At 46.6% G+C, this 16,433-nt stretch overlaps 1 protein-coding gene across 2 annotated transcripts in view; it reads left to right on the forward strand.

Moving 5' to 3' along the window:
- The window catches only part of EPHB1 (EPH receptor B1), a 431,880-nt gene that overhangs the window by 363,669 nt on the left and 51,778 nt on the right, over positions 1–16,433 (forward strand). For both annotated transcript variants that reach the window (XM_040480245.1, XM_040480246.1), the window contains exon 11: positions 8,810–9,057. In XM_040480245.1, the coding sequence (XP_040336179.1) occupies positions 8,810–9,057 (248 nt within the window). The remainder of the gene's footprint in view (positions 1–8,809; positions 9,058–16,433) is intronic.

Raw genomic sequence — 16,433 nt, forward strand, 5'->3', positions numbered from 1 at the left:
TGGACAGAGCTTGGGAGAATGGAGAGAGCCTAGAAGGAAGTGAAGGGTCCTAAGTCACTTGGTGCTCTCGAAATGACCCAGTGGGATAATGGCTGGCCTTCCTCTTCCCCTGCAGGTAATGGACATTATTGGTCTGTTTAGAGAGGGCAGAAGGCCTTCTGGTTAGGAGAATATTAGCAATTAGGAGAATTGGAGAATATTAGCAATTTGTGACCACGAATCTGACTCATAGGAACCATCTCACAGGTCAACTCCAAGGCATTGGTTAGTTCTGACCAGTTTGATCCGTAGATTCACCCAAAACATAAAGCAGGGTTGCCATGAATAATTAGGCCCCTCAGCATGAATGTCACTCTGGGTTGTGCAGTGTGTAACCCGTGTAACTGTATGCAGCAGCCCTGATCATGATTTTCAAGTGCATGAAAATGTAGATAGAGGTGTCACTAGAGGGTGGCTTCCAGAGGAAAATATGGCAATTGTATTTTATTAATAAATCTCCTCCTCTGACTCCAGCAGCTGCCAATTCAGCATTTCCACAGATGGCTTATTGTGAGAGAGCGGCAGATTTGTGGGGAGAGGGCTGGACGAGGAAGGCTGGGGAGGGGGATCTCTGATGTGCACAGATTGGGAATGGGGCCAGCAAGGCCCACTAGTTCTCTCTTTCAAGAAGAGGATGGGTTTGTTGGAGATATTTTGGTAGAAAGGCCACCAGCCAGCCTGATTCCCCTGGGCTCATTTGAAGTGAGGGTGGGCAGCATGAGGGTGGCCTCATACTGGATAGGAGTCACAACAGGAAGGGTTTCCAGAAAAGCAAATCAAATAGATGTCTTGAGTAATTATAATTAAGACAGCTGGCATATATTGAACACGCACTGTGGACATACTTTATGAAAACATTGTCTCGCTTCCTCCCATAATGTGACTTAGGGTGTGTCAGTGAGTGTGTGTGTGTGGGCATGTGTGTGTGTTTAAACTGGTAAGGAAATCAATATTCAGAGGATAGCTCCCCAAAGGTTGCGCTGCCAGCTGAGTGAATGATAGAGCAAGAATTGAAACCCAGACACGGCTGATCGAGGTCTGGTGAATGAAACCCCCACATACCTACGCTTTGGTTACTGTTCTGGAAAAGGGCAGTTAAATATGCAGTGACATTACTTCTGATGGTAAACTCTGTCTGGGAGCTTGGAGTAGGCAAGCCTCCTTGCTGGTAATGATGATACTATCCTGGAACTCAGATTGCCCATAGGGTAGGCGCCCTCCTCTTCTAGAATGATTCGGTAACCTCCCTTAAGAAGGACAAGGACGAGGACCAAGATATCTAGCATTTTCAATGATAGGTGCTTGCTTACCTAATGAAAACAGTAAGTCATCTGTAGGTAGGCAGGAGTCTAATGACTGCAAACAGCTACAAGAAAAGAGAACGTCTGCTTGCTCTCACCCTGTAGGTATTAAGTATTGTGGACACCACGGGCAACTTCCATCTCATCTGCCGGCTCCAGTAGCCTGGTAACGGGGATCTGGGGAGCTCTGCTGGAAAGGAGGAATGGGGCTGCCATCAATAAGGAATGTCTGTCCTGGGTGCAGGGTTAGGAGGTAGCAGAATGCCTGACACGCTTTTACTATCCCTGGTTTAGCCATAACCTACTTACCTTGCACAGGCTAGTGTGATAAAGCTGGCTGGAAATCATACTTTAAAACCTAGTTTGAATTTATTCTTTAAAAGTTCCTTTTCTGGTGGAAGCTTGAATTAGTAACTAGAAGCTCTGCTTTCCTTTTTTTCCCCCAAGGCAGTTTGTGACTTCAAAATACTGCTAAAAAAAAGAGAGAGAGAGAGAGAGAGTGCAATTGTGTGTGTAGGTTCGCACTGCACATAGCCAACAGCTACCGCCTCAAATACCTGCTGGCAGGTTGGATGTTTCATTTTCAAAAATTGAAAATTCTTTCCTTCTGATTTTATATATAATAGTTGAGGCATTTAATGCTGCTGAACTACTTTTTCTCTCTTCCTCATTTTGTCAAGGAAAGTAGGAGAGAGGAACTGGCAAGGGGCTGAAAACTTGTAGGGAATAATTTCCGTAGCTGTCTGGAGGACAATCGCAGGAAGTGGCTAAATTACCCTCAGCTGACAGCCTTGAGGGCAGTGGTTCTCAAACTTGAGCCAGGCGGTCAGAATCACCTTGGAGGCATATCAACACTCCTGTCACAGGGCCCCACCTGGTGAGCTTCGGATCCACTAGATCCACATGGGGCTTGAGAATCTGAATTTTCTAACAAGTTCCCAGGTGAGGCTGACGCTGTGAGGCAGAAACCACGCCTTGAGAACCACTGCCGGCCAAGAGCCACTGGCCCCCAAACTGGCCTGACGCTGGAGCGAGGTCCTGGCCAGAGGGAGGATTGGCTGTAGTAGAGGCTCCAAGGTCAGCCTCAAAGATGCTTGCCAAAGTCCAGCCAGACCAAGATGAGGCTGGCTGCAGTTACTGTCGGTAAAGGATCTACATAGAGAGAATCAGCCATAACCAGTATGCAGTCATTTGCTATAAACATCTATTTTATTTTATTTATTTTTTAAAAAAAAAAATTTTTTTTTCAACGTTTATTTATTTTTGGGACAGAGAGAGACAGAGCATGAACGGGGGAGGGGCAGAGAGAGAGGGAGACACAGACCCCGACGCGGGGCTCGAACTCACGGACCGCGAGATCGTGACCTGGCTGAAGTCGGACGCTTAACCGACTGCGCCACCCAGGCGCCCCTATAAACATCTATTTTAAATATAATGTTAATGCTTGATTGGTCGAGAATATTTTTAGGTGTTATGAATTTCTATCAGAAATTGAAAAATGTATGGCCGTGGTTTGAAGCTCATGTAAAAGGAAGCTCTTTGGTGCTCAGATCATGGCAAATCAAAGCATCACAGACAGCAAGTTCTGGCCCTAATTACAGGAAAGTGTCGAGAAGCGACAATGGTTTCTTGAGAATGGTGTATGAACCTGACGTCAAAGATCAAGGTGACAGGCTCTCTCAGATTATAAGCCATACAAGGCCTCAGTTTTCTGTTACTAATAACGGCAATATGCCCATCGACTCCCACTCCCCATGAGGCTGTGGCCGTGCCAGAGAGCCAGAGCCCTCACGCTTTAGCATGCTAGACTCGCCTGGGGACACTGTCTATACCCCGATACCTGGCAGCGGGACTCCCCCACTGCTCCTGGCAGAAAGCCCTGCTTTGCCTTGGCTCCCACTTGTTTGCAGAAACGTGCTCCTCCTCCTTTTTTCTTCCAGAGCCCACCCCCACGTACCACCCACCTCATGCCCCTACCTACCCCTGGCTTGTCTTAAATCGCCACCCACATGTGTCACCCACAGTTTGTAGTTTACAAAACACTTTCTCAGAGACTCAACACCCTGTTAGGAAGCTGCGGTGGTCGACCCTTCCTTTTTATGGTTTATAAAGCCAAGACAGCTGGAGAAGTGAAGTGCCCCAAGTGGGGTGGCAGGGCTGCTGTAGACACGAGCTGCTTCTTCCACTCCCTGCGGGAGTTCCCCTCCCAGCACTGGGGCCACTTAATGACAGGGTGAAGCACAGCTTCCGAGAGAGAGATTGAGAGAGAGAGAGAGAGAGGGAGGGAGGACTGTGGATTAAGTGGCTTCCTTTGCAGTTGGTACTTTGAAAACCTCTGGGCTTGGAGAATATGAAGTCATTTCTTTGCCAGACAGGAAAGGAGCTATTTTTACAGAATCACTGTGAGGCCACTGCTTCCCAGTGACTGCAGAGCAGATTCCTTAGAGCAGTGGCACCTCTACCGCCATAGTGACTGACTACAAAGCCCATCTCTCCCTACCCAAGGAGAGCCCGTTTTTTTAACATCTACATTTTTTTAAGAGCAGTTTTAGGTTCATAGTAAAACTGACCGGAAGGTACAGAGATTTCCCATATGTCCCTTGCTCTGCACATGCACAGCATGTCGCCCACTATCAACATCCCCCACCAGAGTGGTACATTTATTGACAAACCTACACTGACACATCACCATCACCCGAAGTCCATGGTTTACATGAGGGCCCATTCTTGGTGTCGTCGTACATTCTACGGGTTTGGACAAATGTATAATGACACCTATCTACCATTATAGTTTCAGACAGAGTGGTTTCACTACCCCAAAAATCCTCTTAGGAGACCCCATTTTTATTTTATAATTCTAAAAAAACTATATGAAGGGCGCTTGGGTGGCTCACTTGGTTGAGCATCCAACTCTTGATTTTGGCTCTTGATCTCACGACTTGTGAGCCCCCAGCTGGGATCTGCACCGGTGGCACAGAGCCTGCTTAGGATTCTCTCTTTTCCTCACTCTCTTCTCCTCCCTGCCTCTCTCTCTCTCTCACTCGCTCTCAAATAAATTTTTTAAAAAAGGCAATTAAAAAAAAACTGTATGATGAAACCCCTACAGAGGATACAACTTAAAGCTCAAGTATTAGAAACACTGCACTTGAAAACCGGTCAGCCACAAAGATTAAGCAATGAAATAACATGTCAGTTAAGAAAGTCACAGGAGCCACGCTCTTCTGTGTAGCTAGCACTTGCCAAAGCCACACTTTCATTGGTTTCTTCCCTCTTGTGTTTCCACCCCTGTGTATAAAGCCTGCGCTCTGTGGCAGGCACTGTGCTGTAAGAGTCAGCCCATATACCAGCACTGCTTTCTGAGGGATCCAAAGGTGCAGTGATGAATCCCAGATATCCCAGGGCCTCCGGCAGCTCCCTAATCCACCTGAAATATGCTGGGGTGCTTTAGACCCATGGTGCCGCACCTGGCTGCACATCAGAGCTGCCTGGACAACACCGTGTTCAGAAGGGCCCGCACTTAGTTTAATGCTATGCTGTCACAGGCTTGAAATCCTTCATAATTTCCAAACAAGGAGTCCCACGGTCTCATTTTGCACCTCAGTCTGACCCACAAATTATCGTAACTGATCCTGCGGGCAGCTTTTAAGTATGTTCAGGTGACTCCCGTGGGTGGCCAACTTTGGGAAACACTGGTGTGGGAGAGAAGTCCTTACCTGGGGTGTCCCTTGTGTGTTGTAGGGGACATCAGATTCACCTGGAGCCCTTCCTCAAACTCTGCACACTGATGTACAAATTGATGGATATTCTGATTCCTAAATATTCTGACCCCACCCAATTCCAGGCAGGAAGTTCCAGCAAATGTGACATCTGTCTGTGAGACAGTCCCACTGTGTTTGCAATTCCCTGTGTGTGAATTGCAGGGACTACACATGAACTGTTAGGACCTGCACAGTTGGAGCACAGTGGCCCCTCAGTTGTGACTTCATACAGCTGTGTTCCCTGTGGCACTGCTGGTCGAGCACACCTGTAGAGAGGCAGTGTGGCTCTGTAGAGAGGCCAGAAGCACGATGGGCATGGACGGCAACCCTGGCTCTGACTCATAGCTGTGGGGTTTGGGTGTGTTTTTCTTGTGCCCCAGTTTCCCTATTAGTAAAATGAGCATCATAGTACCCAGCTCATGAGGGTGCTATGAAGATTAAGTGAGATACGACCTGTAAAGAGCCTAGCACATTGCCTGGCACATAGTAGGTGGTCAGTAGACATTGGTGTCCTATCTTCTCTAAGACAAAATGTTACCATATCTGTCCCCTCAACTCCTAAACTGTACTTTTACTAAAAGAAAATGTAACTCATTATTATAACAACAAGGAAGAAATACTAACCGATATTCTTCAGTTGGCATACTTATCAAATATGCAATTTGTATTCATCTAGCTCATGGTTATTCAATATTTGCTAGGTCAAGGTGTCAGAAGGATGGTTTGTATATGTACATATTCACAGATATAGATTATACATATATACACATACACATATATATGCATACATGTAGACGTGTGTATACATGTATACAAATATATACACATGCACATATAGTATACACACATATGTACATATACATACACACGCATATATGACAGGACCCTGTTGTGCAGTACTTTAAAAAAAATGTTACTCAGTTCAGGGCTCCTGGGTGGCTCAGTTGGTTTAAGTGTCTGACCTCAGCTCAGGTCATGATCTCTCAGTTTGAGGGTCTGAACCCCGCATTGGGCTCTGTGCTCACAGCTCAGAGCCTAGAGCCTGCTTTGGATTCTGTGTCTCCTTCTTTCTCTGCCCCTCCCCCACTCACACTCTGTCTTTCAAAAATAAACATTAAAAAAATTAAAAATAAATATTTTAAAGATAAAAATTTAAAATAATGTTACTCAGTTGACCAACAAAAGTAATGCTTATTGTAACAATTCAAACATCAAAGTAACATAAAAGTAACTAAATTAAATCGCCTAGCTTTACTTCCCACTCCTACTCCACCCTTGTAGGGCAACCATTTTTAAAAATACCTGTAATTTGAAGTTTAAATACATTTTACATGGATTTTGTCCCTTGTTTTTCTTTTGCACCCATACACACACACTCCATTTGGGTACATACCACATTCCCATTCCGTAACTTTCTTCATTTAACAATATAATATGGACACCTTTGAAGTCCATGCATACGACCCCTCTACCGGTTTTCAGCAGCTCATGGCATCCCGCAGGATGAATACACCACTTTCCAACCATTCCCTGGTGATGGGCATACAGCGTTTCGCTGTAGAAGAGGCTACAGTAAACAATCTTTTCTAAAAATTTAAATACTGGCACTTCTACTTATTTCGGATAGAGCAGAGATAGAGTCTCCAGCAGGTTATGACCCAAGAGCAGACAAGGCAAAAGCCGAACAAGTAATAAGAAGCATGCCCCCCCCCCCGCCTTTCACTGGCATGCCTACCACATCCCAGGCACTTCAGTGGGCACTACAAGCTGTGAACGTGAGAGACTCAGTCTGACTTGAAGCAGTTTGTTCACCAAGGCAGCATTGGGTTAAATGTCAAAACCAGGGTCCCACATGATATATGTCCACAGTGAAATCATCCTAATGGTGCTTAAGCCAACCTCCACTCCAGCCCTAGATTCTAACAAGTCCCACTGACTCTGGAGTTCTGTATGAAAAGCCCTTTCGTGCAGTTTCCTTCCAATTACATTTGTAGTAGAAAACAAAAGAACTCCCAACTAAATCGCAGGAGATGTTAACTTCCTTTTCTAATTCGGCCAGTAGTTTATCCGCTCAGTTTGCTCCCTTCTTTTCTTCCAGAAGCTAAAGGTGAAAGAGAAAGGTGGGCCCCCCCCCCGCCCCCCACAGAAAGATCCTGTGTCTCCTGTCAGGCCTTTGACACATTTCAGCGATACACTTACAAGTAGATAACTAAACAGGAAGTTACAAAACCAGGCTAAGTCGTAGAATAACTTTTGAAAGCACATTTAACAGGATTCAACAGATTTTTTAAAGCAGCTATGAAATAGTGTCACCAGAATTGTTTTTACTCGGTGATTTTTACTGCACAAATGTTTAAATGCTGTGGCACCCGTGGAGATGTGCGGCTCGTGTTTGCTTGGAGAAATCACTGTTTAGCTGCCACCCTTCAGCTGCAGCGCCTTCAGGACCTGCCTCAGCTTCCCTGCAGCCCCCACTAGTGACTGAGCATGGAGGGAGGCTAGAGCCCGGGCCTTCCTAGAATGGGTGATCTTGACTGTGGAGCTCCCCAGGGGAGGGGGAAGCTGACAGGTCTGCCTCAGCCAGCTCTGCATTGCGATCTGGAGCTCTCCTTGTCCATTCCTGCTTCCTTCTTTCTTTTCATAATGTCAGGCCTGCCTTGTGATCTGGGACTCTGGCCAATCTTGTTTCCTCCCCTTCTATCCTGCACAGCATCTGCTAACTTCCCACCTCACTTCTCAGTGTCTGCGTTCTGGGGCATCCAATCAACACAGAAGCTTCCAGGGCAATGTAGGAACATAAATGTTTTACATCTCATTCAGAGAGCCAAAGAGCATGAACATATCCCCCAGCCCCTGGATGTTCTTTCACCAGGCTCTGCTAAAAATGAATTATGATCTGCCAAAGTGAAACTGACCATTTCATTTTCATTATTCAGGTTGGATACAAAAACCAAACATGAAGAAAAACAAACTCATATATACTCTGAAATTCCACTTTATTTTTTATTTTTTTACTTTTTTAAGTTTATTTATTTTTTGAGAGAGACAGGGAGACAGAGCGTGAGTGGGAAAGGGGTAGAGACAGAGGGAGACACAGAATCTGAAGCAGGCTCCAAGCTCCCAGCTGTCAGCACAGCCCCACACAGGGCTCGAACCCATATACCGTGAGATCATGACCTGAGCCAAAGTCGGACGCTTAACCGACTGAGCCACCCAGGCACCCCATGAAATTCCACTTTAGTTACCTAAACTCTTTCTAGGAACTGAGGCAAGGAACGTATTTTGGTATAACTTCAGTGTTTTCTATGAACTGAGTGTGGCTAGGACATCATAGTTAAAATGAAAGGACAGGGGCGCCTGGGTGGCTCAGTCGGTTGAGCGTCCGATTTCGGCTCAGGTCATGATCTCACGGCATATGGGTTGGAGCCCTGCGTGGGGCTGTGCTGACAGCTGGGAGCCTGGAGCCTGCTTCGGATTCTGTCTCCCTCTCTCTCTGCCCCTCCCCCACTCATGCTCTCTTTCTCCTTCAAAAATAAATAAACATGAAAAAAAAATTTTTTTTAATAAAAAAATAAAATGAAAGGACGCTATTTCCATCTCTGTCACTTTAATTGCAGTTCCACTTGGAGCACCATTGTTCCTGATAAGCTGCCTCCCCTTGTGCTTCCACGGACTAGAAGGAAATGAGTAATGATTGTATTCTCGTTGCAGGGGAGTTTGGAGAGGTATACAAGGGGCGTCTGAAACTTCCGGGCAAGAGGGAAATCTATGTGGCCATCAAGACGTTGAAGGCCGGGTACTCGGAGAAGCAGCGTCGGGACTTCCTGAGCGAAGCAAGCATCATGGGCCAGTTTGACCATCCCAACATCATCCGCCTGGAAGGCGTGGTCACCAAGAGTCGGCCTGTCATGATCATCACAGAGTTCATGGAGAACGGCGCTTTGGATTCTTTCCTCAGGGTAAGGTCAGCCCAGGGGTGTGGATGATGTTAGCACTGTTGGCTGCTGGGGAGAAGTGTCTGTGTGAGGATAGGCTGCCACTTAGGAATCGCCTGATGAAATGTGGGTGGGCGTTGGAGATGTTAGCGAGGTTGACAGATTTGTTCCTAAAAGGATAGAACAAAGAGGAGCCTGTGGACCCCTTGGTAGGAGGATAGCGTGGAGTAGGGCCTCGATAAATACTCGTTGGATGAATACGAATGAATAGGGAGGCAGGTAAAGAATGGCCATCGGCATCTGCATGAATCACGGAGATTGAAGAGACTTCAGCTGCTACACTGCCCTGTGTGATTCACACAGACGCCAGTGGCCATCTCTGCCTTTTCTCCAGCGCGGCCACCCTCCCCGCCTGCTCCCTTCATTTGCAGCTCAGAGATAAAGCAGGCTGCCCTTTTCTGATGCCTGGGCCACCAGCCCTCTGAAGGGGCACTTCTGGGCGTGAAAGGAATAGACAGTGTCACGAGCATTCACAAGTCTTTTCTGGGCTTGATGAGGAAGTATGACTTCAAGCTACAGCAGAGGTGGGGGTACCTCGAGGCCGCCGGCTGCAAGATCTGTAAGTGATCGTTGTCAGAATGTGCTCACATGGAACCACGCTGGAACCACTTTCATTTCTGTGGGACATCACAGAGTTACTCAGGGCGGGAGTGAGGGAGAACAGACATGATGCTAATGCCTGGGCTGACTGGGCATAGGCCAGCGAGCAAGTCCTGCCTCGGACCAAAGCCTCAGCTGGGGACTGCTGGGGGCCCTGAGAGCAGAGAGTATGTGGGCAGCATCACAATGGAGCTGGGCCTTCTGAGCAAGGACTTCAGGGTAATACCAACTGGCAGGCTGTACATGTCACCAAAGCTACCAAACAGTAGCTGTGGCTGCAGATTAAAGTATCATTCATACACTTGGTCTTGAAATATTCATGGGGTGAGTGCTATGGTCACACCCCGTACTGGGTGCTGGGCCTATAGAGATGAAAGAGACATTGCTCTAATGCTATGTAACAGATCACCTAACTTCCGTGGCTTAGCACAATTTATTTTGTTCATGAGTCTGCAATCTGGGCAGAGCTCGGTGGGGATATCTCTGTTCCATGTGCAATCAGCTGGGGTACTTCAAGATCTGGGGCCTAGAATCATCCAAAGCCTCACTCACTCCTCTGTCTGACAGTTGATGTTGGGTGTCAGCTGGCATCTCTCCAGGTGGCCTGCTTGGGCTTCCTCACAACAAGCTGGGTCCCAAGAATTAACATCCCACGAGATGAAGGCAGAAGCTGGACCGCTTTTGGAACCTAGCTTCAAGTCCCACAGTACCCTTCAACTACTGTGATATGACCCCCAGGTTCAAGGGGAGGAAATGTGCCCCACATCTTGATGGGGAACAGCAGCATGGCGTCGTCTTATACATAAGGGATGGGAGGTCCTGTTGTGCCCACCTGAGAGACCACAACCTGCCACAGAGGTCCCTGCGCTGAGGACCTTGGTGCCCAAAGTGTCCAGCAATCATCCACTTAGATTCTGCTTTTTGTTTCTGTGTGTGGCGTAAAGAAGTATTGTAAGCCAAGAAGAACTGAAATCTTCCTGGGGAAACCCGGGAAGGCTTCAAGGAGGAGAGAGAATTATCTGATTGTAGAATGAGGAACCCACAGGCAGACGGGGGAGCAGGCAGGTATGATGGAACAATTGAGCAGTGTATTCAAAGTCCAGAGCCAGCATGGCCTATCTGGTAACCTTTCAGCAGCTGGTGGTGGCTCCAAAGTTCAGAAGCAGGGCTTGGGGACTGCGGTGTGAAAGGGTAGCTGGGGGACCTGTCTAGAAGCTGCATTTGCACATACTGAAGCTACCTTGGCAGGGCAAACACACACTTTTGCCTCCTCTGGGTTATTAGGCAATAGTAGCTTATTTTTGGAGGGGGGAATGGGGGGGCAAATGATGGGGTGGATGTACTTTGCCTGGTACAGGCTCCTTCAGGGTATGGGTTATGCCTTTTATTTTGAAACCCCCAGTGCCCAACACAGTGATCACCTGGTGAATGCTACTTGGATTAAAAACAAAACAAAACAGAAAAAACATGAAAAACCATTTCTGGCACAAAAAGGTTTGGGAGTGACAGGGGAATTGTAGTCATCCTAAGCGTCCGTGGACTCTTATTCTTGTGGCTAGACCTCTCATGTCAGAGTCAGGAAGAGACCATGCTTTCCTGGGGGCATTCATTCGTGATCAGGGATCTTCTTGTGAAGACAGCCAAATAAATGTGAATAGAAGGCCATGTTAGGAGAAAAAGGATTTTCTGGAACCAGCCTCCAGACCTTTTTAGGAGTCATTTATTTCCTACAAGTGAACTGATTGTACTTCACAGAGTCACAACATGATTTGAAGACTGTGATCAGACTTTCTCCCTGGAACATGCAGGGGAACAAGGAGATTCATTCTCAGGAGGCTACAGAAAATCAGAACCCCACACAGATGCTCCACACAGGGCTATTTCTGTGTGAGGCCCAGGACATGGGGGCATGGTAGACACCAGTATTTGTCACGATGATGAGGCCTGGGCAGTGGGAGAAGAGCCAGGGGCAAGAGAGGAACACAGGGAGGCAGAGGAGAAAGGATGGCAAGTAAGGGACGGCCAGAGCAGGCAGCGCAAGGAGGAGAGGGAAATGAAGCGTTTCTGACTCCTCGCACGGCATGGAGGCAGGTAATCTATAAATCTAATTTCAGCCTTACTACCAAACCCTGGAGCATAGCAGCATTAATTGATGTATCTGCTGCTTGGTAAAATTGAAAAGTAGGTCATCAGTTCAGTTCTGCAGGGTCCATCTTTTGGGAAGTAGTATAATTTTAGGATCACCATTCAGAGAATAAAGGAAAAGAGTTAGTCCTCAATTTGTGCAACTGCCCCTACCCTGACACACACACGCCAAACTGGCCATGGTCGTTTACACTGGGCGTGGTGGCTTTGGGGAGTGGCTGCAGCTCCAGCTCTGGGTCAGCGTCTGGGCGGCTGTGGCCACTGGGGATCCAATGGGCACACTGGCTTCTCACAGCCCACCCACTGCTCCTCTCCCATTGCAGGACTTAGAGTCTTTCACCTTCTGAAAGGATTAGAAACACTTATTTTCTAACCACACATTCAAGAGGTTCAGTATTATTCATTTTTTAAATGTCTATGCCATGGATTATGTAGCATGCAAATCCATTATTTAATATATCCTTGTTGGCACTGGTGTCTCTTGCATAATCTTAGGAATGGTCCCTGAAGCCCTCCTCAATGTCCTGTGCCACAGCCAAAAAGTTCAACATGCTCTGTAAGACCTTCTTGCCTAGCCTGACCTTGTAGTTGCTGCTGGGTCATCTACAGACAGTCATAACTGAAAGACTCTTGGAAGTTACTGAGCAATGTCAAATTCAGACATTTCTTATCAGGGAGGCTTATTCATGGGCTGGAGCCCATGACCATAACCCAGAGATCGGGAAGAGAATACCAGATTGGACATCCCGAGACCTAGGTTCTGCTTTGTGCTCCACCATGAGTCACCGGTGGCCTTGAGCAAATCTGTTAACTCAGTTTCCCAATCTATAAACTAAAGGCATTGGAATTGAATGATCTTGAAAGGTAGGGCTCTTACAGTTAAAAAAAAAAAAAATCTATGATTCATTCTCTTCAAACAAATCAAATAAGGGTTTCATTTCCTGAAGTGGATTTGTCAATGAAAGTTGAAATACCTAAATCCTTCCTGCCTAATAAAAGGGCCAGCAAGTGGCTTCAGTGAATTTGCCAAAAAGCAATTTCAGCAGAAAGCACTTCATGAAGGGAAGAAAGTTTAAATCACTTCACTGTACTGTATTTTTACCATGTGATCACCCTGGAGCCTGATCCTTTTCAAAGTCAGTGAGAGAACTGGGCTTTTTCTGTCTTGTACATCTTTGTATGCTGATGTTCCTGTCTTTGGAAGTTCTTCTTGGGAAGTTAGACCAATGAACCGAAACTAAAACAGTTGAATGTGTCAGGGAATCTTAATAGGTTTGTGTCTGTAAGTTTCACCAGGATTATGAACTCAACAAGCACAATCCTGTCTTATCATGAAATGTGATTACCCTGCAGGTTCTAAAGAAAATATGTTGCCATTACAAAGTCCATATTCCATGGAAAAGACCCTGGACAGGAGTTTAAAGATTCAAATAAGAGTAGCATATTTCAGGCACACATGTCTCTACTTTCTTTTTCTATGACCATGGCAGACATCATTAATCAATCATGTCACTTTTTGCTGCAAAGCTTCTACACAGCCTTCTTCTCCACACAACATTTGAGGAAGGCGTTACCAGTTGATCACAGATGGAATGTCAGTGCAGAAGTAATTTGCTATCCTGGACTTAGATTCTTGTTAGAAGTCAAAGCCACACAGAATGATTTAAGGCTGATCACTTAAACTCTCTGGACTTCCTTTATCTTCTCTGAAAAGCAATAAACTGTTGCCTGCCTTGCACAAAGGAGGATCAAAACACATTCTATCAAGAATGACTTGCCATTCAAAAGTCAAGAAATAGAAAAAATCATGTTAGTTAATTAATTGATCCAAACTTCAAGCCTGCATCATTAGGCCTCTGTCATCCACTGCTACAGTTGGGATGTGGGTGTTGGGGTTTTTTTGTTTAACTGCAGCTGCCAACCTGTAGAGCTCAGAATGCCCTGTGAGCGAGGTTCTCCTATGGCAGGGATCCTAGGATGTGTCCCTAGCTTACCAGGAAGCTGCGAGGAACCTGTAGTCCTGGCTCCCGGTGTCCTCAGACTCTCTCACCAGGCTCTGGGAGAGCTGATTTGTGAGACATGATGGCTTGGCTGATAATAGCAGCAGTTGTTGCTGTCTTAGTATTCACGAGCACCGAGCTAAGCCCTTTCATGTATACTGTCTCATTTAACCTCACCAAAATCCTATGAAGAATGGACGCTATGTTCTTATTTTACAGATGTGGGAATGATGTGGCTCTAGAAGTTAAATGACATGCCAAGGGCACACAGCCAGTGAGCGGCAGAGCCTGGGTCCAGGCCAGGTCTGTCTGTCTCCAAAGCCTGGACTTTTTTTTTTTTTTTAATGTTTATTCATTTATTTTTGAGAGAAAGAGAGCACAAGCAGAGGAAGGGCAAAGAGAGAGAGGGAGACACAGAATCCGAAGCAGGTTCTAGGCTCCGAGCTGTCAGCACAGAGCCCAACCTGGGACTCAAACCACAAACCGTGAGATCATGACCTGAGCTGAAGTCAGATGCTTAACCGACTGAGCCACCCAGGCTCCCCAAAAGCCTGGACTTTTAACCACTTCTTGGCCTTCGTTGACCCCAGAACCTATAAGGGTGACTGACCTAAATATTAAAACAAATCAGATGGTAAAGCTGTTCCATGAAGGCTTCAGTGATTTAAAGTAGAAACAGACCTATTGCTGTGCATTCTTCCAACATTTCTCTTCCCAGAGCTGTTTACAACCACCACCGATCCCCTCCCCAGAATCTATCTACAAGCAGCTTCTTTTGGGAGACATTCATTTTTAACCACATTGTTGTCTACACTTACAGAGAGGAAGTAACAAACTGAATTGGAAAAATGTGACCCTTGTGACTTGCAGCTGAGATACATTTTCCAACATACAGAAGTTGCATGACAACTTTCTGGGGAGGCAGGTCCCTAGAGACCTACTTAGAGAAAATGAATGGTGTTCGCAAAAGCCTGGCTAACTTCTCGAGGAGGTGTTGATTGAAGTTCATTAGCAAGGAGGAGGATTCGTATCACTCACAGCACATCCAGCTCTCGCAGATGGGCACCATGTGCTGAACAACAGTCAGGGTTTCCAAAAAGCAGATCTGCACTTCCTTTTGGAGTTGGTTAGAAGAAAATATTGCAGGGAAAGCATTCCAGGCAGGGTGGGAGGTGGTTAAGGTTTGAGTTAGAAACAGCCTGGAGCTTGGGGTGTGTCAATCCCAGTGTGTTTGGGGGTTCTCTTCTGGGAGGCATCTCAGGAAGGTGTGGAGGGAGCGTCAGTTTGCTCACTCTGATTGATCAAGGGGCGTAGCCCTAGAACACAGACCTGGGCTTGCAGTCTCGCAGAAGGAAGTCTTCAACATTCACACTATCATGGTTAGACTGTTTGATTGGTGGGGTTTTCTCTAATACACAGGGTAGTTTTTCAATGGCTGTTTTGTTTTTCCATATTTATTTTTGCATGGAAAATGCTTTTTTAGGAGTGCATGCATAGATGCTGTGTCTCACACACACTTAAGTGAGGTAGTGCATGTGACTGTGTTGTATATCACCTCACATGCAGTAGGTGCTCAGTAAATGGGAGCTGTGCACGTTTATGTGTGCTGTTTCACAGGAGGGAGCTGGGGAGTGGCTGCCTTGCCCAGGGTCTGTGTCCAGCAGTAACTTAGACTAGACCCAGGGTGTTCTACCTCCTCTCACCTCTCCCCCAGTCAAAGCCTCTCAATGCCTGGGCCAAGCTCTACTTAACAGAATACTACTTATCGTCCTTCGGCGGAGCAGCTGGGGCTGGACTAGAAGAGAAAATGTGTTATTGGCAGCAAAGCACAGGGTCCACTGATGTAACCAGTGTGTGCAGAAGCCAAGACCCAAGGGCTTTGGGGAGGCAGGAGGAAGGTTGATACATTCACTGAGGTCTGTCGCCAAACCTTGAAGGAGAGCATCCACCCAGGAAACAGTGAGCCCACCGGTGACTGGAGAGGGGCAGCACTGCAGCTTGGCTCCCATTCGCTAAGAGGGTCAATGCCATACGTTGTGTGTGTGTTTCTCCTGCCACTAATCCCTTTGAGGTGCATATGGCTATCCCAATGTCAAGGTTGACAGCTCTGGTAGGACCCAAGGAAGACACCTTAAGCATTTAATTCTGGAAACAGGGAGAGATGTAGTAGTCACTAATGGAGCACATGTTTATTGAGCCTTTTCTATTTAAAGTTCTTAGCACTGGGAGTACAATGGTAGCCACAGGAGAGAGGGTCTTGTCTTCAGAGAGCCAAGCAGCAGAGGCAGATGGATAGGTGTTACACATACACACCTAAAACTTGTGATATGCTAAGAAGAAGAATAAGAGCATTCATAAAAGACAAGAAGATAGTAAGAAAGTGCTAGTCATATTTGGAGGAGGGGAGTAGTTATAGAGACATTCTCTCTGAAAAAGGAACACTTAGTGGAGACCTTAAGGGCAGGTAAGTGTTGATTGTGAGGAAGAGCAGAGGGGACGGCAGGTGTAGGTGCCATAAGGAAGGAAGACCTTGGCTTGGGAAAGGACTGAGAGGTCACCAGTCACTGTGGCTGACAGGTGAGGTGGTGGCCGATC

This window comes from Herpailurus yagouaroundi, unplaced genomic scaffold (genome assembly GCF_014898765.1).
Source record: "Herpailurus yagouaroundi ecotype Mexico unplaced genomic scaffold, PumYag 159, whole genome shotgun sequence".
NCBI classification, from domain to species: domain Eukaryota; kingdom Metazoa; phylum Chordata; class Mammalia; order Carnivora; family Felidae; genus Herpailurus; species Herpailurus yagouaroundi.